General features: G+C 52.7%; 2 protein-coding genes across 2 annotated transcripts in view; one reads left to right on the top strand and one right to left on the bottom strand.

Annotated features, from left to right (window-relative positions):
- TTC22 (tetratricopeptide repeat domain 22) lies at window positions 1,246-25,273 on the bottom strand. The gene is made up of 7 exons (XM_018044566.1): window positions 24,589-25,273; window positions 9,081-9,136; window positions 8,756-8,871; window positions 8,013-8,131; window positions 6,366-6,527; window positions 3,897-4,049; window positions 1,246-3,369 (listed from the first exon to the last, which is right to left on the bottom strand). The coding sequence occupies exons 1-7, from the start codon at window positions 25,153-25,155 to the stop codon at window positions 2,833-2,835; spliced, it is 1,710 nt and encodes a 569-aa protein (XP_017900055.1). The 5' UTR covers window positions 25,156-25,273; the 3' UTR covers window positions 1,246-2,832.
- Window positions 25,154-27,106, top strand: part of LEXM (lymphocyte expansion molecule) — a 38,794-nt gene continuing 36,841 nt past the window's right edge. The window contains exon 1 of the mRNA XM_018046501.1: window positions 25,154-25,297. Within this exon, the coding sequence (XP_017901990.1) occupies window positions 25,154-25,297 (144 nt within the window). The remainder of the gene's footprint in view (window positions 25,298-27,106) is intronic.

Raw genomic sequence — 27,106 nt, forward strand, 5'->3', positions numbered from 1 at the left:
GTGATGGATGAGAGCTGGAGGGTTTGGCAAGACTTCCTGGAAGAGGCAGGTTTGAACTGAGCACTAGGGATAAAAATGATAAGAAGAAAAGTCAGTGGAGGAATAGGATGTACAAAGACACAGAAGTAAGGCAGTCTGTGAGCAGGGAGACTAGTACACTGTGGGGACGGAGCAGGGTAGGGACAGGTTGCGTTGGTCATCCCAGGCCCAACTCTAGACCACTCATGACACACCTCCCAGGAAGGGCTGTGTCCAAGGAGGCAGCATACAATGGGGTAAGTCTGGTTCAAAGCCTGGCTCTTTCCATGCTTATCTGCAACCTTGTTCAGTGTCTGTGTTCTCATCTGTAAAATGATAATTGCAATGCTTACTCTTCAGGACTGGTGAGAGAATGGAATGAGTTTACATGTATGAAGTGCCTTGCACATAGGAGGCAGTCCTGGAAGTGGGGTTTCGTTTCTCTTTTCGGCTTTGGCTAGTATGCAGATACTCCTGACAAAAGCTCTAGTAGGTATTTTTTAGTCATTTATATGATTAATGTGAATGAGATATCAGAAAGAAAGTTTATTGAAAAGTTTTGGCAGGAGGAAGAGGCAATGGAGGGAGAAATGCATAACCTTGGGGACAGGAAAAGCAAGGAAGAAAACAAACTGGGAGGCCTAGGGGAGCAACAAACCTCACCAGCTTCCCAGCTTTACCAGCAAACCACTTTGAATTCAGTTTGTTTGTCTGGGAAGTAGGAGAAGAAACAGATGGGTTCCTGTCTTCCTTCGTGGCTCTGTTGGTAAAGAATAGGCCTGCAATGCAGGAGGCCCAGATTCAATCCCTGGGTTGGGAAGATCTCCTGGAGAAGGAAACGGCAATCCTTTCCAGTATTCTTGCCTGGAAAATCCCATGGACAGAGGAGCCTGGTGGACTACAATCCATGGGGCTGCAAGAATCAGACACGACTGAGCGACTAAACCACCACCATCTGTCCTAGGGAAGGTCACAGGTCACAGTCATGAATAGAGAAGGGGTGCGGGAGAAGGGACAGTGTGTGTGCTGCCTGCTGTCCAGTCACCTCCCAGACTCTGCTGCAGTGGAGAGGAAGAAAGGAGGGGAAGGAAGTCTTCATGAGCCCTGGGATGGAACTCGGAGGCCTTGGGTGGCCTTACTTTCCAGATTTCACAGGCACCTGGAATGACAGCATTATACCAATGGATATCAGAGGGCCCTGGTGACAGGTGACACATAAACACTTAATGCTTTCGTGTTATCAGTTTATTAGTAGTTTTCCAAACCTGAAAAATGCTGTAAGTGAGTTGGAGGGACAGGATGGGGAGGCTAGGGAGTGTGACTCTGAGCAAGCCACTTCCCTTCCAGGGCTCTGTCTTCCCAGAATGAGAGATCTCTAGGGACCGCACGTCTCAGTCTTCTCCACCTATCACTGGGGACATGAGAAGTAAGGCAGGGGTGCTGGCCTATCCCTGGTACTGTCTAAGTGTCAGGAAAATGAGTAAAGCAGTGAGTAAAACTTTTTTTTTTTTTTAAGTGGGGGAAGGAAATGCAAAATAAATCACAAACCATTATGGACCGGTGGTGGTGAGGACAGGGGGAGGTGTCTTGCCATTGCGATTACATACAACCAACATTCTTGCAGTCTGGAAAGAACTTGGTTTTTTAGAGTTTTAAGTTAAATTAGCAATGGCAACCCACTCCAGTACTCTTGCCCGGAGAATCCCATGGGCAGAGGAGCCTGGTAGGCTGCAGTCCATGGGGTCACAAAGAGTTGGACTTGACTGAGTGACTTCACTTTCACTTTTCACTTTTATGCATTGGAGAAGGAAATGGCAACCAATTCCAGTGTTCTTGCCTGGAGAATCCCAGGGACGGGAGAGCCTGGTGGGCTGCCGTCTATGGGGTCGCATAGAGTCGGACACGACTGAAGCGACTTAGCAGCACCAGCAGCAGCAGCAGCAGCAGCAGCAGCAGCAGCTCCTCTTGTTAGGAGGACCATAAGAATCTAGCTTGGTGGTTTCCAGATTTGCTAACAATCAAAGCCGAAGTCTTTGACAATAAAATTCTACATCTATGATTCTATAACTTCGATTTCAAGAGTGTAAAATTCCAAGATTTCCTTCAGTGTCTGGTAGAAGGTTTGAGATTGGGCACAGGCGGCACTTCCTTGGTTGGGGCCCTTAAGTTCCCTTAAGAGTAAAGAAATCAAGGGAAGATTCTACCAATGGGCCTCATTTCAGGGAGTTTGAGGGTCTTTCAGACCAAGTTGGCCAAGAATGAGACCTGCTGGAAGACTGTTAGAGGGCAGGAAAGAGCGCTGAGCAGCCAGGTGTAGACTGCCGCCTTGCCCTTATCTGCGCTCTGGCAGCTGTGCCCTCTGCTCTAGCCACGGCTTCTCCCACTGCCAGACCTGAGACCTACTCCAGTAGAGGGGGCCTTATAAGGATAGAGCGTGGCTCGCGGGAATCCAGTAACAGGCTCCTGGGTACTAGAGCACCTGCCAAAAAGGAGGCAATTATCTTCTGTATCTCTTGGGAGACGCCATGTTACTTTTCTGCATATTCGCACAATTTGGGCCTTCCCATTGGCAGTTCCCCACTGGCCCCTCGCGTCTGCCCCCAGCCTCCCTTGCTCTCCTGGATCAGGCTCTTTTGCCTCCGTGGACACGTCCAACTGTCCTTGTGTCTCAAGGTCCCCATTCCAACTCCCGGAAGACAGTCTGATGGGCTCCACTTACCCACCAGCCTATGGCACAGCGAGCCGGTTTCCAGCGCCTGGACCAGGTCCAACCATCTCCGAGTGGTGCGGAGGGGCGGGGAGCCTCAGGGACCCTCAGACGGAGAACGCGCGGCGGTCCCGCAGGGAGCTCGCGCCCTCGCCCTTGCGCTCCATGGTTTCGAAGAGCAGCCGCACCAGCGCCGGCCGTCCCTGGGCCACCAAGGCTCGGGCCAGCCCCAGCACCTCGTCCGTGTGCGCGCGCCACACGCGCTGCAGCTCCTGGCGCAGGCGCGCCGCCGGGTACTTGTCCTGGGCGCGACGCAGCCACACGTCCACCTCGCGGCCCACCTCGCCATCGCTGAGCTGCGCCTGGCTCCACTGCGCCAGCAACGCCTCGAGCAGGCAGCCGAAGCCCTCGGCGTGGCTGCAGCCCGCGTCGTCCAGCTCCACGGCGCGCTTGAAGCAAGCCGCCGCGTTGGCCTCCTCGCCCTTGATGCGCAGGCACTTGCCGCGCAGCAGCTGCAGCTCCGGCAGCGTGGCGCCCAGCTCTGATTCGCCGGCCTTGGCCAGGAAGACCAGCGCCTGGTTCAGCGCCGCCTCGTCCACCGCCAGCAGCTCCTGCACGGCGTCCACGCCCATGTAGTAGTAGACCTGGGGTGGGGGCCGCGGCGTGAGCCTTCCTCCCCGGCTCTCTTGTTGCTCCCCCTTCATTCCATTCTGTTTTTAAAATTCCATGCATTCATTCCCACCCTCCCCTCCTTCAACAGTTATTCATCGCAAAGTTTGGTCTCCCTCTCCTGGAGAAGGAGACAGTGCTCTCTCTGATTCCAGCTCCAGCCCCACCAATCTTGGCCATATAACCTTGAGCCGGACCCTCTCAGGCTGCAGTTTTCTCTCACAAAAGATAGTGTAACCTCTCGGTGATTATTCCCTGGGCACAGAAGGATACAGAATAATGGCCCACGCTTTCTGAGTGCTTAGAAAGAACTGGGCCCTGTTCTGAACGCTGTCTGTGCATCACCGCCTATAACCCTCCCTGTAGCTGTAGGAGGCAAGTACTGTTATGGGCACAAGGATGCCCCCACATGCCTCTCTGTGTCCTCAGTGCCCTGGCCTGACAGAGTTAACAGTTTTTGTTTAGTAAGCCATTGACTACTCAAGCCAAGAGGCTGCCTTACCTGGCCGATGTCCAGGTAGGTCTTGAGGCCTGGGCACACCTTGACCACTTCCTCGAGGTCAGCCTTGGCGCAGGCCAGGTGGTTCCTGTCAGGCATGCCCCCAAGCCCCAGCTTGCCTCGCTCCAGGTCGTGCAGGTAGGCTCTGATGTGGATCTGCCCACAGAGAGTCAGCTGAGGGAACATGCTCCAAGCCAGGACCCCTGCCTTCCTTACTGTAGTCAACAAAGCCTCTGTTTTCTTCCTCAACAGCAACTCAGGGAGTTTCTGTGGTGCAGTTGAAAGCCCCTGAGACTGGGACTCAGAAGTGCTAGGTCCTGGTCCTGTGCCAGCTTGGACCAGCCTCTTTCTGGGCGCTAGTTCCCCTCTCTGTGCAATGAAGGGGGTTGGATGAAGAGCCATTCATTCATTCTCTCACTCATTCATTCAACAAATATGTCCTGAGTGCCCACCATATACCAGACCCCGTGCTAGGTACTGGAGAGCAGTCGTGATAAGACAGATGAGGTCCCTGCCCTGGCAGAACTTAACATTCTAGTAGGGATGATGATCATAAACAAGTAGACGGTACCACTTCAAGTGGTGACGAGTACAATGAAAAACTAAACAGGTGATGGGATACAGCTGACTAGGGGAGGGAGTAATCTGAGATGGGATGGCAGCACCAATTTTGTGAGGGTCTGTGTAAGCAAGTAGTGTGGGAAGAATGGCAGGTGGCCCCAGCTTGCAAGCATCAAATTACAAATGATTCCGGACCCTTGCTTTCATCACCACTTCCTCCTTTTTCCCCCACATCTGTTTGGAGCATTTAGAAAATCTAGAGGTTCAGGAGAGTTAGGGAAGAGGCGGAGAAAGAGGAAGTAAGAAAAAGGGGTTGTTGTCATTGAAGGTATTAATACTTTATAGCCATCAGTAGGCTCTGGTTCTAAGATAGCTTCATAAGGTGGGGGTGGGAATCTTTGGCTTTGGTGCCAGTTGAACTTGGCTGAATTCCAGCCCTTCCTCCTCTTTATTTGCATGACCTCTGTGAGCCTCATTTTCCACATCTGAAAAATCAGTACACTAAGATCTTCCTTGGAGAGTTACTGTGACAATGGAGAGAACATGTTCTAGCCGGGACCTAGCACCTGGGGGGTGCTCAGTTTATTCATTCATTCAACAGATTGTCAGGAGCCTGCTATGTGCCAGGTACTGTTCTAGAATATATAGTAGAGAGCAAAATGACAAAATTCCCTGCCCTCATGGAGCATGCATTTTAGCTGGCGGGTGGGGGGAGAGAAATAAACATAAATCAGAAAATAGTATGTTAGGGAATGATAAATGCTAAGAAGAAAAAATAAACCAACACAGGAGGACACAATGTGTTGGTGAGAGGCTGACATTTTCAGGAAGATGGCTACTAGCAGCTGCCTCTTCAAGCCCTCCATGAAGTGAGGGAGGAAGCCACCTGGACATTTGGGAGAAGAGCCTTCTAGGTAGAGACCCTAACTAATAACTGCTGGCAACATGATTATGTCATCAGGACCAAGACCCAGGGAGCAGATTCACTCTCATGTCCCATGAAAGGTAATAGAGAAGGCTGTTTAGCCTGGAGCAAAGTAAACTCAGAGGTCCAGATCTCTGCCCCCAAGCAGTGCATTCAGTGGGGACTCCTAAGGGCAGATCTGAGACTAGTGTGGGGAAGCCAGAGGCAGGCAGCTCTTGGTTAAATTAGTAAGCTGCGGAGCTGAATGACCATAGTCGACTGCCTTAAGAGACAGTGAGCCAGTTAAAAAAATACCTAATAATAGTAATCAACCACTTATGAACTCTTCCTATGTGCTCAGTACTGAGTTTTACACACAGAATCTAATTTAAGCCTCATAACAACACTGTGAGGCAGGTACAATTATCTTCAGCCTGTTTATAGATGAAGAAAGTGGGGCTCGGAATTTAGGCAAGAGTGTAAGTGAGGATGTGGGATTTGAGAGCCAGAGCTCTTCTTCCCGACATTAGATTTCCTCCAGTACACCCTCTGCCTTCTATAAGCACCTCCCATACTCCTGGCACCTGCTTCAGATGTGACCTCACTTACTCTTCTGACAATCTGTTAACATAGATGTTATGATCTGTATCTTCCAGATTTGGGGATGTAGGTTTGGAGGGGTAAGTGGCTCACTTGTCCCAGGTGCCACAGTGATAAATCGAGAGGCCAGAATTCCACCCAGGTCAGTCTGACTGCCTGAGGTGCTAATCAGAGAGGAGGCTGGCAGGTAGCTGGCCAGGTCATTGTAGAAAGGATGAGCAGTGGGTGGTAAGCTCCTTCATTCTTTAACTTGATAATCGTAGAGAACACGAACTGTGAGCCTTGATGACACTTAAGCTCCCTTCTACCACGAAGGCTCCCTGACCTCTGGGCTCTGGCCACAGAGTCTTGGCCCTTGTTCTCTGACCCTCAACGGCAGAAGGAGGCAGAGCTGCAGGCTGACTCACCTTGGCCCTTGTGCAGTACGCCTGCCAGTTGAGCTCTGGATCTCGTAGGACGTCCAGGGCCATGTTGCAGGTGCCAATGGCCATGTCCTGCTTTCCGAGGAAGTGGAAGATTTTGGCTAGGCGATTAAGGATGGGAAGTTGGTCCTTGGCAATCTCGATGGCCTGGGTAAGGGACAAGGGTTAGAGCAAACCATCTGTCTGGCTGTTTGCTAGAACTGGAAGGTCATCTCTCAGTAGGGTCATATCATCCCCAAATTTTCATCCCCCATATCCACCTTCCAGCTCCAAATGCAACCATATCATGGGGCCCAACACTTTGGGGTGCAACTCATTGACACTCAACTCCCAAGAGCCTAACTCACTGCCATGCTCTCTGCCGTTTTCATGGACATGTCCGGTGAATCCCTCCAGACCCCAGGTCAACCCCTCTTTCTCAGACTTATCAAGGTGTGCTCCCTCATTTTTCCAGGACAGGTGGGAAGAGGGGCCAGAATCAGCCTCTGCCTCCCTCACACTCGCACAGTGTTTCTACCTGGGCCTCAGCATCACCCCACTCCCAGTCTAGTTACTGACAGCTCCTGCCTTGTGTTTGTTGCTGCCCCTGAGAGAGTGAGCTCCTGCAGGGAGGGGCCCCATCTCTCCACCTCTGTGCTCAGCACAAAGTAGGTTCCCAAGGAGGGTCAAAGGCAGTGTGTTAAATCAGATACAACTCTTGGAGCACATGTGAACTAGAGTTTATGCTCCACTCTGTTCTGAGATCTCTCACCAAGAAACTACTCATCACCCATCAGTCAACACTGTGACCTGCCCCAGGGCATCATGCTGACTGTACAGGGGATGAGAATCACAGGGTCCCTGTCCTCCAGGAAAATCTTAAAAAACTGAGCTCAGTGTGAAAATTGCCACCGAAACAAGGTGTCAAGAATAAGGCTTGAACAACACTTTAAAGTTTGCAGTAGACAGTTTCATCCACTACCTTCTTTGAGTCTCTCAATATCCTAGAAGGTGGACAGATCACATAATCAACATATAAGGAGGTTCAGGGATGGAAGTGACTTGTTTTAGGGTCACAGGGCCTGTGAGCAGAGCTGGCATCCACACCGTGCCACACTCATTTTCTTTCCACTGTGCCATGGGGCTGCAAAGGGGAAAAGCCTGAGGGTTCAGTTCAGTTCAGTCGCTCAGTCATGTCTGACTCTTTGCGACCCCATGGACTGCAGCATGCCAGGCTTCCCTGTCCATCACCAATTCCTGGAGCTTGCTCAAACTCATGTCCTTCAGTCAGTGATGCCATCCAACCATCTCATCCTCTGTCATCCCCTTCTCCTCCTGCCTTCAATCTTTCCCAGCATCAGGGTCTTTTCCAATGAGTCAGTTCTTTGCACCAGGAGGCCAAAGCATTGGAAAATTGCAACTAGCTTAGAAGACAGGCCTGGGAAATGCGGTAGGTCAGACCAGGCATTGGGAGGGTCTGACTCACTTTGCTTTTTCGTTTGGGATGGAGAGAAAGGTTTGGAGTAAGGGCACTTCCTGAGTAGGGCGTGGAAGTGGGGAGAAACCCAGAGAAGCAGTGGGTTCCAGGGAGAGGAGGCTGGGGTGTCAGGCTTTGTCCAGGTTTGGAGGATGATTGTAACCAGGGGCACATACCTTGCCAAAGCAGTCCAGGGAGTCAGTTCCCGAAAACCCGCAGTCATGGACACCCATGGGCGTGGTGGAGAAGGTGTCCTTCCTCTCCAGCAGCATCCCCAAGTAGCACCAGGCCAGAGCTGGGGGCCAGGGGAGAGGTGTCTCAGGGAGTCGCAGGTGGGGAAGGGGAGAGCAGGCAGGGGCCAGCACCACCCAGGTGTCAGCCCTGGGAGGACAAGGTGGGGGGCAGGGGCAGAAATCACGGGGCCACCGAGGGAGAAAGAGAAACAAAGGAGGGCAGAGGGGACTTGCGAGTGAAGGGGGAACGATTCCAGTGCCTCTCTTGTGTTTTCTACATCCCTTAGGGGCCCTCACGGAAGGCGCCTTCTGCTGTCTGACCCCAGCTCTCCCCCAGCTCTGTAGCTCTGGTCCCTGTGTGACAGCGACCCCTCCCGTCTCCAGAAGGGCCTTCATTTCCCCACCACAAAACGGGGATAAGAGGCTGAAATGGGGAGAGTTCTGTCTCTCACACTCTGGGTTACAGACAGGCCTGGACACATGCCCTTGGAGTGATGTGCCAGCACGCATCCGCTGGGTGACGGGTGTGAGCTCCTTGAGGGGAACAGGGAGTGGAGGGGACAGGCTGAGGGAGAGAAAAACAGAACGAGAGGTGGGGACAGTGACAAGGCTGGCAGGGCTGCTGATGTGTGCAGGGAGAGCCCAACCCCTTCCCACTCCCCGCCTGCCGCCCGCACGAGCCCGACCTCGGGGCTGGGGGTCCGAGGACTTGAGGACTTGCTGCAGCAGGGCCAGCGTGCGGTTGAAGGCCGGCAGCCTCTTCTGCTCCTCGCTGCCCAGCTCCAGGAATATGCCATCTAACCTGTGCCCAAGAAGGGGATGTGGCTGATCAGAACCCTCCCAGTGGTCCCCGGGTTGCCTCGAGTCCTCCCCAGGCTAGTGGCAGGGAGGGGAACTTGGAGCGCCCTTGCCATGGCGATGGGCTCAGCCATTTCCCCCCTGGGTTCCAGGCCCCACCTCCCCACCCTACCCTGTCCCTCCACACCATCCCATCCCCACCCCCAGCCTGACCTGATGAAGAGCGTTGCCATGGTGAAGTACCAGCCCCTTTTCTCCTCCATCGGGATCTAGGGAAGCAGAGAATGGCTTGTGCTGCTGCTATTGAGGCACTGGGGACATTGTTCATAGAGTCCCATGCTTCCCCTGAACCCCAAGAAGCAGCAAGTACACTCTTGATCATAATCCTGCCTGGTTCTGCCACTGGCTGGCCGGGTGACCCTGGGCAAGTCACTTCACTTCTCTGACCACAGAGGATTTGACAAGATGATCTGAGTGAATGCCCCAAGCAAGGGGTCCATCACAGAGCAGGGACGGGATCCATTTCCTCCCCTCCCCTCTCCTAGGCTCCTGATCCCCCCACCACAAGGCCCATACTCCACTGGTCACCTTCTCTCTTCCCCGCCATCTACCTGCATCTCCCCTTTGGCCCCATCTCTCACCTTCCACCTTTCTGAGAAGCCCCTTTAGGCATGTGAGTGAGTTCAGCTGAAGCCCAGGAAACACTCCCTCCCCGCCCCCCCCAAACTTGTTTCCCATTGTTATTCTTGCTAACTTTGCTGTGCATTTAGACTGACTTGGGCACCAGATAAAATATTTATGCCATTATTTATGGGAGTAGCTGCTCCTGCCTCTGGAAGGAATTTTAATGAAAACCAATAAAACCCCCAGTGCATATCAGCAGCTCTGCCTCAGGCTCTGGCCCCTGCCTCCACATTAATCTCCTGTGGTTGATTTCCAGGCTCCATTCTGCACTCACCACCCCCCACCCACCGCGGCCTTCTCAGCTTAGGGTCCCATTATGCCTCCACCCCCCACCCTCAGTAGTTAGAACCAAGTGTTCAGTCAGAACCAAGTGTTCAGTCAAGCCAGCATTTCTGGGCATCTGTGGTGTGAGGCCCTGTGTTGGGTGCTTATGGGCTGTGGCACTGAATGGGGCCCACACCCTGGATGGACTCACAACCTGCCTGGGAAGACAGACACAGGCATAAATAATAGGGCTTGAAGGGGTACCTGCCATGTGCGGGATCTGACACGCATCATCTCAATCTCACAACCCTAAGGCAGGCGCCACTCCCACTTCACCGAGGCACAGACAGAGGTTCAGAGAAGTAGAATGACTCGCCCAAGGTCACACAGCATGCAGGTGTCAGAGCTGGGATTTGAACCCCATTTGTTAGTCTCCAAAGCCCTTGCTCCTCTCATCACACTGGCTTACGAATAGCTATAATATGAAACAGAGTTTGATCAAGACCAAGAGGTGGATGTAGACAAATGGAGCAGGAGGGGGAGGCCATTTCCAGTCAGAAGACTCAGAAGATCTCACAGAGGGCTCAGACGGTAAAGAATCTGCCTGCAATGCAGGAGACCCAGGTTCAGTCCCTGGGAGACTGGGAGAAGTGAATGGCAACCCACTCTGGTGTTCTTGCCTGGAGAATTCCATGGACAGAGGAACCTGACCAGCTACAGTCCATGGGGTCGCAAAGAGTCAAACACGACTGAGTGACTAACACACACACACACACACACACACACACACACACACACGCAGGGTGGGCTGTAAGGTGGGTCTTGAATTGGAGTGGTATTTCAGAGGGTGGGGTGGGGCACAAGGGCGTTCCAGATGGAGGCTCAGCCTGGACACGTGTGGGCAGTTGAGGAGCATGGAGCACGGTGAGTAAGAATGGAGGCAGGGGGTAGCTAATGCTGGCAAGTTAGGGTGTGGCTGCTCTGGGCTGGCCCGTTCAGAGGAACAGAGGAAGGGGGTCCTGTGAGTAGATCCCAGTGAGCGGTGTGACTGCCCCTAGAAGAGACGTGTGAGCCCAGGGCCAAGCCAGGTCTGGTGGGAAAGCCAGACTAAGACACAATGAGCAGAAGGCATACAGGGGCTGTGGGAGGAGGTTTCCCACGTGATCCAGGGGGACCCCCAAGGCTTCCAGAGGAGGGCGTGCTGGAGCAGGGTTCTTAGGGACAAGCAGGAACCACCAAGGTGGATACAGCGAGAGAGGACACCAGATGGAGGGCACATTTGTGCAAAAGCTCAGAGATGAGTGAGCAGGTGTGTCAGGGGCTGCATGCAGCCTGGAGTGACCAGCACCCCATTTTTAAGGGGTGAAGGGAGGAGCCAGCAGGAGCACATCAGGAGGGGTCCCTGAATGCCAGGCTCAGAACCTGGAAGTCATCTGCAAGGCAATGGGGAGCCATAGCGATGGTTTGAGCTGGGGAGTACGAGGATCCCATGTGTTTTTACACCCACATCACCTTGGAAAGTTACCCTGTTACTTAGGTGGGAATATGTGTATGGGGGCTTTGGCTGGGAATAGCGCTGTCTGGAAGGGAGAGTGGCAGGTCTAAGGATTAAGGGGCATCCATGAGAGCTCAGTGGAGAACACTGACCAAAGCAAAAAGCTGGGATGGGCTGCCAGATAACTTTAATGTGCTGTGCCTACATAGGACCTGGGACATGGGAAGGGGACTCAGGTTCATAAGCCAAGCTGGCCAAGGACCTTGACACAAGGTCAGCACCTGTCCACATGAAAGACCAAAGCATGTGTGCTTCAGGCTCCCTGGCTGCCTGTGGGTATGATCCCATGACCTCTGGTTTCATGCCCACTTTGAGGTTGGCTAGGCCGAGTCATGGTGGGGAGACACAGAACCTGCTCCCCTTTTCAGGCTCTTGACAAGGAAACATGACCATAGAGACAGCCGTTGTACTAGACAAGGAGAGGGCTGCAGTGCCCAGAGCAGAGGCTCGGTGGCTAACAGGCCTGGCCACAAGAGGAGGGTGGCCCTGGGTAGATGCGTTACCCCTTAGAGGCTATATCCTTATCTGCAAAAGGGCACTGGGAGGCAGGGCCCAGTCTTCCACAAATATCCATCAATATCTGACCCTTTCTCCTGGTTTGGGTTAGAGACGTGCAGGGTTAGGAGTGTCTGGGAGGCTGCTTTGCCCTGTTTCAGTTCTAGTTGGGGCGTCGAGGTCTCAGGCTCTGGCACACAGAGTCATCCTGCCTTACCCCACTTTCTAACAGCCCTCCACCACCACCACTGTGCTCCTAGGGCTTCAGATGCCCCGTAGGGTCCACAGGTTCCCAAGGTTGAAGAGCAATGTGCTATTCTCAGGCTCTGCCTGGGTCATAGCCACCCTCTTGTTTGGTATTCAAGATACAAGAAATTAAGTGATGTGTCCAAATCACACAGTACATGACAGAGTTGGGACATAAACTCATGCCTTCATAGTTCTAGCCCCAACGCTTGTCAACAGCACTCGGCTGTTTTAATCAATCCCCTTATATCCCTGAGACCACTGAGACCACAAAGGTGAAGCAGCTTGCTCAGGGTGACACACTGGTTACTATCAAGACTTGAAACCCAGTGGTTTCACCATTATTCTGATAGTCTTGAATAAGTTAAGCCGGGTTATTGTTGGCACTAAGTAAGCAATACTACCATCTAGTGGCAGAGTGCCTGAATTGCCGGGGCAACTACTGAATGTTAACTCTTCCCTTCTGCTGCTGCTGCTAAGTCGCTTCAGACGGCAGCCCACTAGGCTCCCCCGTCCCTGGGACTCTCCAGGCAAGAACACTGGAGTGGGTTGCCATTTCCCTCTTCCCTTCTACTTGAAGACTAAAACTGTGATTTTCAGAGAAGTAGCTAGCTGAGTGACATCTCTGATAAATTTCAAATGGAGCCCCTCCTCAGATCCCACTCAAGGTACCATTTGCAGGAGGGCTTATAGCGTTGCAAATCTGAAGTGGAGTTAATGTTATAAACAGGCCTGGCTTGAGCCCTCCCTATGCTTGGGTTCCAACCCTCCATCCCTAGTAGAGAGAGAGACCATTCACTCTGCTGTGCAATTCTGGTCCTAAAATAAGCTGTCTCTTTAAAAATCCTTCTGGTTGTAACTGAAGCAGCAGCTGAAGCTGTTACCAGGGGCAACCTGGCAAGCCATGGTGCGTTAAATTAAATTAAACAGGCCTCTGACTGCCCCCTCCCCTCCTGAAGAAGGAAGGGGGTGTTCTTCCTCTCTCCTGGAGAATGAAGTTGCTGTGAAACCTCTGATGGCTGCAAGGAATTCACTTCCAGAGTTGATGGCTCCCAGAGGCAATATATTTGGAGGCAGCCCCCTGGGAGGGGGCTGACAGGACCTCTGCCAGGAGAAGAATGTTGACTGAGGGCCGCCCAGGGTGAGCTGCGGCAGGACACCCCACCCTTTCTGTTGTTCATCCTCATCAGGACCCCATGAGCTGGGGGCTCCAGGGTCTACGAGAGGGTGCTGGCCAGTGGGAGAGTCTGCCCAGGCTTCAAGCTGGACGGGCTCAAGTTTGGTGGCTGCTCCGTCGCAGATCTGTGGGAGGGGATGCAGCAGGGCCCAGGCTCCAGCGCTGCCCTTCAGTAGCTGGGTAGATCCTGGTACTAACTGAGGGTGAGAGTGAGGCACAGGCAAGGGTTCTCAGGACACCCCAGCTCCTCTGAGGCCCTCACCAATATTTCCCTCACTTTAGAGATGGGCTCACAGAGGGGATTCTTCTGATATTTCATGCCAAGTCTCCCTCTTCAAATTCATGTTGTTACCCCCAACACCTTGCTGCAACTCTGTGCGGTGCTTACCATTTACAAAGTGCACTTATTGCAGAAGCCACGTGATCCTCAGAAAGCCCTGTGTGGAATGTTAAGTGGGTCATCATCACCCCGTTGGGTGGGAACACTGAGGTGAGATGATGTCCTCAAAGACACACGACTAGTGTGACAGCCTGGACTGAAACCTGGAAATGCTGGGGGTTTTGCTATATGAATAAAAGTGCATTTTATTGAGCACTTACTATAAGTGCTTACTATAAATGAGGCACATAATTTACATGGGTTATCAAGAAGGTAAGGACTACAATTATCCCGATTTTACAGAAGAGGCACCTGTGGCCTTAAGTGGCCCTGCTAGACGGTAGCAGAGCTGGGAACCCAGCAGCTTAGCCCCAGAGTCCCCGCACCTAACTACCCCAGATGAGTGGTTCTCAAAGTGGAGTCTCGTGACAGTAGCATCAGCATCCCCTGGGAACTTGATGGAAACACTACACGGGCCTCTCGCACTGTGGAGAGCCGAGTGAAAATGGCAGGCCAGTGCATCTCTTTTTAACAGAGCAAAGGATCAGCACTTGTGATCTGCAGGGAAGCCTGAAGATCCACGCTGCCACAGCTGAGTGGGTAATCGACAAAGGTGGGTGATCTGGCAGAACCTATAGTGAATATCAGGGTTAGGATGAGCCCCTACAGAGCAGGTGTGTGCTAACTTGGCAGATATAAGGATGGGTCTCAGATGGCTAGTTCATTTACTTCAAAAGGTGACCCTCAACGAAGGAAATGTTGGGCTCAGCTGGTAAAGAATCCGCCTGCAATGCAGGATTTTCCCAACCCTGGGTTCGATCCCTGGGTTGGGAAAATCCCCTGGAGAAGGGAAAGGCTACCCACTTCAGTATTCTGGCCTGGAGAATTCCATGGACTGTATAATCCATGGGGTTGCAGAGTCGGACACTACTGAGCGACTTTTACTTTAGCTATTTTAGGGGATTTCAGCAGAAGCTCTCTTGATATACCAGTGGCTTATTAACCTACATGTGTCTGCACAGGCTCTGTGTGTGCGCGCGTGTGCTCAGTTCTTTGTGACCCCATTGATTCTGAAGGAAAATGTCTGCCTTGCAGTTCAAACTTTGCCCCTGAGGACTTTGTAATCTGTGTTTCAGAGTCAGTTCCTGAGAGCTGACTAATTCTCTTTCAGGGGAGGGGCAATGAGGAGGAGGAAGGAGAATGAATATTTCTCGACCGTCAACTGTCCACTGGCACTTCTGTGCACTGTGGCCCTGAGCCTGCACAGCAGACTGAGAAGGTGGGACACATCCTCCTCCTTTTACTGGTGAGGAGAGAGACCAAGAGAAGAGCTGCCCAGCCAGCCCCACAGGCCAGGGGGAAAGGACCAGGATTCAAGTTCAGATCTGCCTCCCTCCAGCGCCCCTGTTCTTTCCACCTCATCACACCGACCCTGTGGAGGCTGATAATGCAGAAATAAAATTCACCAGGTGGAAGGCCTCAGAAATAAGCTCTTCCTGCTCAACTGGAATGTCCTCAGTGATGACACAGAGCAAGCCTCTGGGCTCTGCACGTGGAGCCCCACCCCACCCCACCTGGCTCCCATGGGGGCCTGCTCCAGAAAGGCAGGGCAGGTGAGGTTCCTACTCACCCAGCTCCTGCCTCAGTGGGGGTAAACAGAGGGATGGGATGGGAGTCACCCCCCACTGCCTCTACCTCCCCCAGGGTTCCTGGAAAGCCCACTGGCCCAGCCTGGGCCTCAGTTTCCACATCTACAAGCGGGGATGACCCACTGGTCTTGCCTCTCACAAGTGTGTGGGTGAGAGTGGTCCAGCATGACTGGGCAGAAGGGGCTCTGTAGAAAAGGGGCTCTGTCTAGTCCCGGATCCAAACCCAACTCTGACACTGGGTGGATCTGACGAAGTCTCCTGCCCTCTGTGATAATAACAGTGATGCCTGCATTTTCTCAGCTCCTCCCATGGGTCTGGGCTGTGTGCGCCCTTAACACACTCTGTCTTTCCTCCTGTAAAGAAGGCAATTGGGTCAGAAGATGCTAAAGGCAGCTTTGGCTCTGGGGTCCTGTATCAATGAAGAGGGGAGAACCAGTTCTCCAGATTGCCAGAAATAGAGGGAATGAAGCCAGCAGCAAAGTCAGAAAGTGCTGTTACGGCACCGAGGCCATCAGAAGGCTGGGACCAGAGCCTCGGGAAAACTGTCCCTCAGCCAGGGCTTCATGTCGGAGAGACCTGAGTCCATTTCCAGCCAGCCACTTATGACTGTGTGCCCTTGAGCAAGTCGCTACACATCCTGGAGCCTCGGTTTGCTCATCTGTAGAATGGGGTTAATAACAGTTCTGATTCCCCAGCATTTCTAGGAGGCTCAAGTGAGATAATCTGTGAAAAGCACAGGAGTGCACAGTCTCTAGCTCATTGTCTAGTGTGAGTCATCCAGCTCCTTTTCTAGTGGAACCAAGTCAAATCACTCAGATTTGTGGAGCCATGAATGTATGTATACGTGTGTGTGTGTATGCACGTGCGCGTGTGCCTGTGCATGTGTGTTTGCAAGCACCGTGGGAGGAGAAACCCTGCCTATGACCTCAAAAGTTGGAGATCAACTCTGAAGTCCTCAAAGCACCATTCCTGACGCTCCCCAAGCTGTGGTTTCCTCCCCCTCTGTGTGTTTATGTGTTTTCTTCTGCCAGGAGGCTTGTTGCTTCCCCCACCTTTTGCTCTCAAAGCCCTTCCTGTCCCCAAAATCAGCCAGGCCACCACTTCAGTCCAGTGACGGAGGAGGACTTTCCTACCTCGCACAGCCACTCAGGCAGGGCTAAGCCAGGAACCCAAATCCTGACCCCTGGCTCCCAGTGGGGTCTTCTCCCAATTTCATTGTTCTTTTCCCAAGGCTGGCTCTGGGCAGAGTTGAGGGTGAGCTCAGGGGCAGGAGGAAGTCTGAGGAGACAGAGAGGAAGGTGGGTGCTCACTTAGAAGGAGTCTTGGCTGCCCCATCAGGGGTTGAGGATGAGCAAGCCACATCCACCCAGGCTTGCTGGGGCTGGCCTTCCCTCTGTGACCCCGTTGCCTCTTCCCGCACCCCCCTCCAGGCTGGTACGACTGTCTCCATTTCACAGAGGGAGACATGGACACTCTGAGAGGTTGCGCAGCTGGCCCGGGCCACTCAGGGCGTCCTGCAGCTTGCAGACCCCCACACCAACACTCTGACTGCGGGGTCGCAGCAGTGCCTCTGTGTGCACAGTGGGCCCAGTTGCCAGGCTCTCGGGCACCTGCATTGCTGTGGGGGGATGACTGGCAGAGTGGGAAGGGAGGCTGGGGGAGACAGGGCTGTGGGGAGCAGAAATCTATCGAGAGGGCAGCTCCTTGAGGAGTTCCCTGGTCCTGGCCTCCCTGATGGTGGCAGAGTCGGGTGTGTGTGTGTGTGTGTGTGTGTGTGTGTGTGTGTGTGTGTGCGCGTGCACCTCCCTGATGGTGGCAGAGGGGTGTGTGTGTGTGTGTGTGCACGCACCTTCCTGACGGTGGCAGAGGGGTGTGTGTGTGTGTGTGTGTGCGCGCCTCCCTGATGGTGGCAGAGGGGTGTGTGTGTGTGTGTGCACCTCCGTGATGGTGGCAGAGGGGTGTGTGTGTGTGTGTGTGCACCTCCCTGATGGTGGCAGAGGGGTGTGTGTGTGTGTGTGTGCGCCTCCCTGATGGTGGCAGAGGGGTGTGTGTGTGTGTGTGCACCTCCGTGATGGTGGCAGAGGGGTGTGTGTGTGTGTGTGCACCTCCCTGATGGTGGCAGAGGGGTGTGTGTGTGTGTGTGTGTGTGTGCGTGCCTCCCTGATGGTGGCAGAGGGATGTGTGTGTGTGTGTGTGTGAGCACCTCCCTGATGGTGGCAGAGGGGTGGGTGTGTGTATGGGTGTGTGGGTGTGTGCATGCCAGGGACCCTGGATGCTGACCAGCAGTGACCTCTCAGCCCTTCCTGCTAGGTCCCAACCTGCTGGGTGCGGCAACAGTGTGGAATGCCCACACCTTTGTTTGTGAGGCTGGCTGTTGGGCCTCCCAGCACCGGCTCCGTCCTGCCTGCCCCAGCTGGCCAGGTGAAATCTGGATGGCCTGTGTCACCTTGAGCCTGTTCTGTCCTCTGTGTGACAGAGAATCACAGCACCCAACGGCAGTGTGTCCATGAGGTTTGATGTGCTAAAATGAAACGTGCTAGCGAGTGTAAAACTCAGCTCCGCGCTGGCTCCCAGTGCCACCCAGAGCCAGCCCTGCTCCGAAGCAGGGTGAAGGGTCTGCTGTGTATGTGCACGTGGGCGAGTGTATGAAGCCACCAATATTCTAGGAAAAGGGGGAGGAACTCACACAACTGAGTCGCTTGGGACAGAGATTTTGCTTTCAGAGAAAAATAAGTTTTTTACCTTATTTTAGAAAAATAATAGGAATTTTAAGACTAAAAAACCAAATTAAATTTAGCAACAGTCAAAAATTCCTCTTAGGTCCAACCCTGTGCCAGACGCAGATAGAGACAGAAGGCTCACCCTCTTGGGGGCAAGAGAGAAACTGCTTGCTGATGAGTCAGAGCCTGAGAACAGTTCTCCTGTGGAGCAAAGCCCAGGGCCATGGGGGCCCGGGGTGGAGTGGACAGGCGAGGGGCTGGGCCCCACCATGATCTGCACCCCACCTGGAGCCCTGCGTAGTCTCTCTCTTACTCCTCACAGCAACCTTATGAGATGACGTTAGAATCCCAGCTTGCAGATAAGGAAACTGAGGCTCAGAGAACTGAAGTGACTTGCCCACAACCACCTGGTAAAGGAGGAAGAATTTAAACTGTATCTGTAACTCCAAAGGGTTTGCTCTTAATACCTTTCAGCCTCAAGACTCCACCAAGAATCCATCTAGGACTGTGTGTGGAGGGCTGACGGGGGAGGAATGATGGATAAAACAATCTGCCTCATCATATTTTTGTAACTTGAAGACGAGGAAAGAGAGGGAAAGAAGGGCTGAGAGGAAAGTCACAGACACCCACTCACACACAGATATACTGCTTGTTTTTGAATATTGGGCTGAATTACTAACTTTTATAACGTTTTCTCTTGTAATTTTAGTTAGCAGATGAGCAGCTGTCATTGGTTCTTTGGCTGACCTTTACTCTTTGAGGTCTGGGGGGCTCCTCCCTGTCTGGGATAGTCCCAGCCCCCTCAGGATGAGGAATCTCTTAGAGTCACTGTACCCGGCAGGTTGGACCGCCAGTCACGGCTCCTGTGGGTGGCAACCCTCTCCATGATGGGTTCCTCAGCGGCTGCTCTACTGTCCCACTTCTTCGCCAGCCCAGCGCTGACTTCACCTCTGCCCTCATCCTGCCTACCCCCCACCTGCACACATGGCAACCCTAGGTTTCCAGGAGGCAGCGCTTGTGGGGGGCTCCCCTCCCCACCTCACTGGCCATCTGCACTATCCTTATTGCACCCCACTTCTTCAACCTCTCCAGAAAGAGCAAAGGCTTTGGAATCAGGTAGAGTGGCATGAACCCAATGGACACTTACTAGCTCTGTAGTCTTGGGCAGGTTACTTAGCCTTGCTCTGCCTCAGTTCCCACGCGTGTAGAATGGAATCAGAGGGATCTTGTGAGGACTAAGATAAAATCCGCAAGGCACCCGGAGAAGAATATTCTACTTCTGCATGCTGAATATGCTGAATATTTAAGCAGAATATTCATGAATATTAATTACTGTGTGAAAGTGTGCGTTGTATGAAGGAAGGCTTCAACATGCAGGTGAAATTTGAGCTGGGTTTTGATGAATGGAGCTTGCTTTCTAGGCAAAGGGAACAGTTCCTGCGGTGGGAGATGTGAAATAGCACAGCATGTTTGGAGAAATATGAGTAGTTTAGAGTCCCTGGGAAGTAAGAGTAGGGATTCCCTGGCAGTCCACTGGTTAGGACTTGGTGCTTTTTCTGCAGGGGCTCTGGGTTCAATCTCTGGGTTCAACTAACCTCCCACAAGCACGGCAGCCAAGGGGCGGGGCGGGAGGGGACAGGAAATGCAGCTGAGGAGGGCAGGAATCAGACTTCAGAGTCCATATCAGCAGGGCCACTGTGTCCTCTCCCTGGGAAGCTTCTGGCCACCCTCTTTCCAGGCTTCACCCCCTGCCCCAGTTCAGCTGTCACCAAAGGACCTTTGCACATACCACGCCCCTGCCAGGAGTGCCCTCACCCCATTCCTGCCAGGACACTCCTGCTTCTTCCTGAAGCCTCCCCCAGTCACCTGTACTGAAAGGAAGTGCACCTTCTCTGAAGCTCAGTTATTGTCACTCTATGCCCAGGACCTCAACTTGCCAGGTCCCCATTAATTCCAACACGGGTCTTGATGTCCCCAAAGTGGACTTCCCTTCTCAGCCTCTGCGGGAAGGGGCGGTGTCCTGTTTTTGGTCCAGAAACTATGGTCTCTGGTGTACAGAGATGAGAATACCAGATCACCTGACCTGCTTCTTGAGAAACCTGTATGCAGGTCAGGAAGTAACAGTTAGAACTGGACATGGACCAACAGACTGGTTCCAAACAGGGAGAGGAGTACATCAAGGCTGTATATTATTGTCACCCTGCTTATTTAACTTTTATGCAGAGTACATCATGAGAAATGCTGGGCTGGAGGAAGCACAAACTGGAGTCAAGATTGCCAGGAGAAATATCAATAACCTCAGATATGCAGATAACATCACCCTTATGGCAGAAAGCCAAGAAGAACTAGAGATGAAAGCGAAAGAGGAGAGTGAAAAAGTTGGCTTAAAACTCAACATTCAGAAAACTAAGACCATGGCATCTGGTCCCACCACTTCATGGCAAATAGATGGGGAAACAATGGAAACAGTGATAGACTTTATTTTCTTGGGCTCCAAAATCACTGCAGATGGTGACTGCAGCCATGAAATTAAAAGACGTTTGCTTCTGGGAAGAAAAGTTATGACCAACCTAGACAGCATACTAAAAAGCAGAGATATTACTTTGTCAACAAAGGTCCATCTAGTCAAAGCTATGGTTTTTCCAGTAGTCATGGATGGACGCAAGAGTTGGACTATAAAGAAAGCTGAGTGCTGAAGAACTGATGCTTTTGAACTGTGGTGTTGGAGAAGACTCTTGAGAGTCCCTTGGACTGCAAGGAGACCCAACCAGTCCATCCTAAAGGAAATCAGTCCTGAATACTCATTGGAAGGACTGATGCTGAAGCTGAAACTCCAATATTTTGGCCACCTGATGCAAAGAATTGACTCATTTGAAAAGACCCTGAAGCTGGGAAAGATTAAAGGCAGGGGGAGAAGGGGACAACAGAGGATGAGATGGGTGGATGGCATCACTGACTCAATGGGGATGAGTTTGAGTAAACTCCGGGAGTTGGCAATGGACAGGGAGGCCTGGCATGCTGCAGTCCATGGGGTCGCAAAGAGTCGGACACGACTGAGCAACTGAACTGAACTGAACTGGTGTACAGAGCTGAGAGACGATTGTCTCTCAGGCTATGCAATAAATACCTGTGAGCTCAGCCAGTCATAGGCACATCTGACTCATCCATTTGTGCCACTCCCCCAGAGACAGGACTCTAAGAGGACTAGTTGATGAAGGAACAAATGTTTGCTTCTCCCTTTGTTCATGAGTTTCTGAAAGGCAGGAGTTCTTAAAGATAGGGCCTGGCACACAGTAGGTGCTCAATAAATGTTAAGAGGCGGAGCATATGCCTCTCAGACTTGCCCATAATTCACCAGTTTATGGGCACTTTTACTCCATGATTTGATTGGATAATCACAGTAAACTATTGTTTAATGCTTATAAAGCAGATATGAGGCCACGAGATGAAAAGTGACTTGTCCAAAGTCACACAGCAAAATAATAATAGCTGGGTGCTTTAGCTCAAGCCTTCCGCTCTGACTATACAGAATCATCATTGTCTTCCTGCTTGTGGCTATTGCTTGAGCATCTGCTCTGTGTAGGTAGTTTATAAACACAGGCATGCGTGCATGTTAAGTTGCTTCACTCGTGTCCGACTCTTTGCAACCCTTTGGACTGTAGCCCACCAGACTCCTCTGTCCGTGGGATTCTCCAGGCAAGAATATTGGAGTGGGTTACCATGCCCTCCTCCAGGGGATCTTCCTGACCCAGGGATGGAACCGGTGTCTCTTATGTCTCCTGCATTGGAAGGTTGGTTCTTTACCACTAGCGCCACCTGGAAAGCCCATTTATAAGCGTGATCTCTCCTGATCCTCAGATGATGAGAGGGAGGGAGGGCTCCAACTGTCTCCTGGGATTGATGGGGGCTGACCACAGCCACTCTGTGCAGACCTGGGGAGCTGCCACTGGGCCAGGCACAAGGATATGGCACAGGGCCTGGCGGCCACCTCCCAACTGAAGACATTAGTTCCCTCCCTGAAGCATTGGGCAGGGCCCCGATTGCCACTCTCTCTGGTGGTCCCTAAAGAGGAGGGTGTTTCCACACCATGGTAGGGCAGACCAGCAGCAGGGAGGGAGGAGTCAGCCTTTATTCCATTCCAATGCCCTAAACGTCTGCCTCCCTCCCCACCTCCTCCAGGAAGCCTTCCTCCAGTGAGCCCCCTCCTGAGAGCAGGAAGGAACCTTGGAGACCATCCAGTGCCCCATTCCCACTCCCCTTTCGCAGTGGGGAAACTGCACTCCAGACAGGAGAAGGCCCCAAGGTGGGTGGCTACAGCTGAGATGAGAACCCAGGCCTCCTGGCCCCCAGTCCAGGGCTCTTAAGGCCCCACTCTGAGACCGTGACCACAGTCAACATATACCAAGCTGGCCAAGTCTTCTCTGGAGAGCAGCTGACATTCAGGGCTTCAGACTCAGGCTTTAAAACAGGAGATCTGGGGTTGTCTGCGATCCTGCTATCCCTGTGCAAGCTCTATTCCAGGCGCTTTCCAAACATCAGCTCTTAGTTATGACATCTACCAAATGATTATGTCCCCATTTTACAGATGAGGAATCCTAGGATACAAGTACCATTGTTATCCCCACTTCCTAGAATGGGAAGCTCAGTGATGCTAAGGACCAATTAGAGGTGAGAGCATGAAGGACTGGGATTGGGACCTGGATTGTCTGACTCAGGGTCTACTGTCTTTACCTCCACCCTGCGCTACTCCCCTTAAGTCAAGCCGGTGCCTCCCACATAGCACTCCCTGAGGTCTTAACTCCACATTTCCTCTTAAGCTTTGGTGGAAAATGTTCCAAGGGGGTGTGCAGAGGCTTTGTGAATGCAGCCATCCTACTCATGTGTAAAAGCTTGTTGTCATTTAACTATCACAAACCTAAACCATGATTTAAAAAAGTCATTACCAACTCAATCCTGCCTGTGCTATGCCTTCAAGAAAAAGTCACAGTACCTCTCTGAACTGTGGTTTCCTCTTCTGTAACAGAAGGATAAAGCCCTCTATATCAGGGTCAGCCATCTAATGCAAGCAGCCTTTGGGATGGCCCCCAGTGATCCTCATCACCTAGTATTCATGTCCCTGTGTAACGCCCTCTCTTTGCATGGGGGCTGGACCTAATGACTTGCTTCTAATGAAGAGAAAAATGATGGGATATCCATGAGGCAAGGACCTGTGGGAGTCTCTGACCAACAGCCAGTGAGGAATTGAATTCTGCCAACAGCCAAGTGTGTGAACTTGGAAGGAGATCCCCTCAGCTCCCCCAGGCTGAGCAAGCCTTCAGATGAGACCACAGCCTAGAGGCACCTAGCTGAACCATGCCTAGGTTCTTGAGCACACACACTCTAAGACTATCAGTGCTTATTGTTTTCAAGCTGCTAAATTTCAAAGGATGTTTATTATACAACAATGGGTAACTCATATACCCAGTATTTGTCTATTTAGTGCCAGGCCTACGCCACACAGACATTCACTCAAGAGAGCACTGATGTATCCAGGTACCATGCCAGGTATTGAGTTTACAGACAGACATCCCTACTCTCAAATCCTCAAGGTTGAGCTGGGGAGACAGACTTGTAAATGGACAGTGTGAGCAACATTGTAGGAGCCCCAAGGATGTCCTAACCCAGCCTGGTGAAGTCAGTGGAGGGGATGGCTGAGAGCAAGGGGAACCTTCCAGGCAAGGGTGGAGCAAAGGGCACCTCAGAAAGAGGCTGAAGACGTGCCAAGGTGGGCTGTAAGGAGACCTGGCCCACAGGAAGCAAGGGCAAAAGCTTGGCTGGAAGGGGGAACATGGAAGAGGGAAGGCAGAGAGGAAGATCACAGAGGGTCTCCAGTGCACACCAGAGAGCCTGGGACTTATCTGCTGGCAGTGGGGAGTCACTAGGGGTTGTAAGCAGCTGAGGGATGTGACTAGAAAGATTGAGCAACATGAACACTGGCAGCAGGGTGGAGGCAGAAGGGTCAAGTCAGAGGGCAGAAACCCAGGCAGGATGATGGCGACCATGTTGGTACAGACAGGGAATGATGGAGGCTGGGCTGGCAGAGGGAGGCATTAGAGGAGTGGATAGGCCAGGGAGATATGGGGAGGTGGAATGCACGGAATCTGGGGTCTGAGTGGATGGGGATGGTGGGTGAGGAGGAGAAAGGAGTCAAGAATGCTGCCAGTTTCTGGCGGGATGCAGAGCTGTGCCTTATAGCGAGGTGGGTGCACACAGATGCCGGGATAGGTCCTTGGAGGAACAAGATGACAGGGGTGAGTCGGTGTGCTGAGTTTGCGGTACTGCCAGCAAAGAAACCTAGGCAGGCTAATCAGCTGTAATGTGGGTCCACTCCCGAGTCCAGCAGAGAAAAGCTACAAGCCCAGTCTGGGACTCAAGCGGGGAGAGGCACACTGGAATGGCATTCCGGAAGTCAAAAGGCCGGGGCCAGGGGAGAGTGTGCGGGCCATGGGCGTCCCTGGGGACGTTAGGGGCCGCGACCCCAGCCAGCCCTCCCAACCTGGAGACGTCACCCACCTGCTGCGCGTAGCCCAGAGCCTTGTCGTAGAGCGCGATGCCAGCCTCCAGCACGCGAGCTCGCTCCTCCGGGCTGGCGCAGCCCACGTCGAAGCCGTGTGCGTAGCCCTGCTCCGCCAGGCAGCGCGCCGCGCGGAGCTGGGGGTCGGCGGCTGCCCCGCGGTCCCCCGCCAGGCCCATGAGGCTGGCCAGCTGCCCGGCGCACGCTTCCTCCTCTTCCTCCTGCCCCAGCCGCCCGTACACGTGGGCCAGATTGGCCCAGGCGTTGAGGTTACCCGGATCCTCGCTGGCCACCTCGAGGAAGCGCTCGCGGGCCTCGTCCAGCTCCTCCAGGTAGAAGGCGAAGGCTCCCAGGAGGTGGCGCACGGCCGGGCGCTGCGGAGCGGCTGCCAGCTCCAGCTCCTGCCGCAGTCCCTCCCGCTGCAGCTTCAGGTCCCGGGCGCGGAGCGAGGCCGGCGAGCGCGGCTCGAAGTTCAGCTGCATCTCCAGGTGGAAGTGGCCCGGGAGGTAGTCCAGGTCGTCGATGAAGGCGTCCAGGTCCTCGGCTGCGGCCTCGGACTCCGCCATGGCTGCCCGGCGGCTCCCCGGGCCTGGCCCCCAAGGCTGCAGTGGAGAGGGGCGCCCCTGCAGCGAGCCCGGCGCGGGAGGCGAGGGTCAGCGAGCAGAAGCCTGGGGCGCAGCCACCTCCTATCCCCGGCGCCGCCCGCCGGTGGGTGGGTCAGAGCGACTCAGGAGCGCCCTGTGGGTGTTTCCGCTTTTGCTGCTCAGCCGCTTTTAGACGCGTGCATTGCACAACCAGGTGTGCCTGATACACTGATGTGGTGCCAAATGCGGGGCGTGTAACGCCCAGTACCTGGCAAAAGGTGTGGTTTGACTCTCTCTGCTCAGCAGATGAGAAAAAGTGAAGCTCAGATGAGAAAAGTACTTGCCCAGGTCACAGAACTGGGTGTGCCCAAGCAGGACTGGGACCCAGTCTGCTGAACCCCAAGCCAGGCCCTTCCTCCGCGAGCACTCCTCCATCCTGTGTGAGCTCACCGAGTCAGGCCTGGCCCTTCCAGTCCGCACCAAAGCTGCCCTCACTCGGGTAGCTGTCGCAGCTCCTCCACACTCCTCTGTTTGCTTTTCCTGTTCTCTTCTGCAGATCTTCCTTAGCCGTTATTCATCAGGCCTCCCCACTTGGGATTTCTCTGCCTCCTCTCTGCCCTGCAGTGGGGCCCCAGTGGAAAGACAGGGTTTCCTGTGCTGCTTTTAATCCCTGATACTGTATGAATGGGGCTTCCCTGGTGGCTCAGAGGTAAAGAATCCGCCTGCAATGCAGGAGTTGGAGGAGTTGCATGTTCGATCTCTAGGTCGGGAAGATCCCCTGGAGGGGGGGCATGGCAAGTCACTCTGATATTCTTGCTTGGAGAATTCCATGGACAGAGGAGCCTGGTGGGCTACAGTCCATAGGGACGCAAAGAGTTGGACACAACTGAAGTGACTTAGCACAGTGTGTGAATGAGTCTCTAGATTATTTCACACTTTATTCTTCCCTCATCTGTGACATGAGGGTGATACTCCCTCCCCCAAGACCAGGGTAGATGTCTGGGTAAACTTGGTAAATGTCACTCTGGATAGCTACCAGCTCCCACCCATTCTGCACTCTGGGTTTTCTTGCTCTTGCCAGTGTTCCCCCAGGCCTGGCATTAGCCCCTGTCCTCTAATAGAAGGGCTGTGCTCCCTGCCTCAAAGCTGCTAGTCCTCCAGGACTTGGATTTTTCAGGTCTGAACTTCTGAGTTCCTCCCACCCTTCATTTCATCTGGGGCTGGGCTCCTAAGACCCTGTTACTTTATCTTCATGAAAAAAAACCAATCAGCATTTTCAGAAGAGGAAATAGAGCCAATTTGTAAACTTGGAAAAAAAATATTTGACTTGAGCAATAAAATGGCAAATTAAAACAGCATTCTGGAGATATTTTTCACCCATAATTTAAAATGTGAAATTTAATGATCTTAATGAAAAGTTGTTACTATAAATTGCTGGTGATCATGAGGTGAAATGTGGGTTGGGTTCCTGACCTGCTTGGGAAGATCAAAGATGGATTCCTGGGGTATTTGACTTTTTCCCCTTTTTTCATTGTCGTAAAATTACCATTTTAACCATTACATAAAATTTAACATTTTAACCATTTTTAACTGTACAGTCAGTAGCACTAAGTACAGTCACATTGTGCAACCATCACTACCATCCACCTCCAGAAATTTTTCGTCTTCCCAAACTGAAACTTTGATTCCATTAACAGCTCCCTATACCGGCTTCCCCAAGCCTAGCAACCATCATTCTAGTTTCTATGAATTTGACTACTTTATGTACCTCATTTGAGTAGAATAATAATAAAATATTTACCCTTTTGTGTCTGGCTTATTTTACTGAGCATAATTCAGGGTTCATCCATGTTGTAACTGTGTCAAAATTACCTTCCTTTTAAAATCTGAATCATATTCCTTTGTATGTATATATTACATTTTGTTTATCCAC

This window comes from Capra hircus, chromosome 3 (genome assembly GCF_001704415.2).
Source record: "Capra hircus breed San Clemente chromosome 3, ASM170441v1, whole genome shotgun sequence".
Lineage (NCBI taxonomy): Eukaryota > Metazoa > Chordata > Mammalia > Artiodactyla > Bovidae > Capra > Capra hircus.

Coding starts and splice junctions, on each gene's coding strand:
- TTC22 (XM_018044566.1), bottom strand. CDS start 25,155: ATGGCGGAGTCCGAGGCCGCAGCCGAGGACCTGGACGCCTTCATCGAC. Junction 8,872..9,080: donor ATGGCAACGCTCTTCATCAG/GTCAGGCTGGGG, acceptor TCTTGGGCACAG/GTTAGATGGCATATTCCTGG. Junction 8,132..8,755: donor CTCGGACCCCCAGCCCCGAG/GTCGGGCTCGTG, acceptor CCTGGCCCCCAG/CTCTGGCCTGGTGCTACTTG.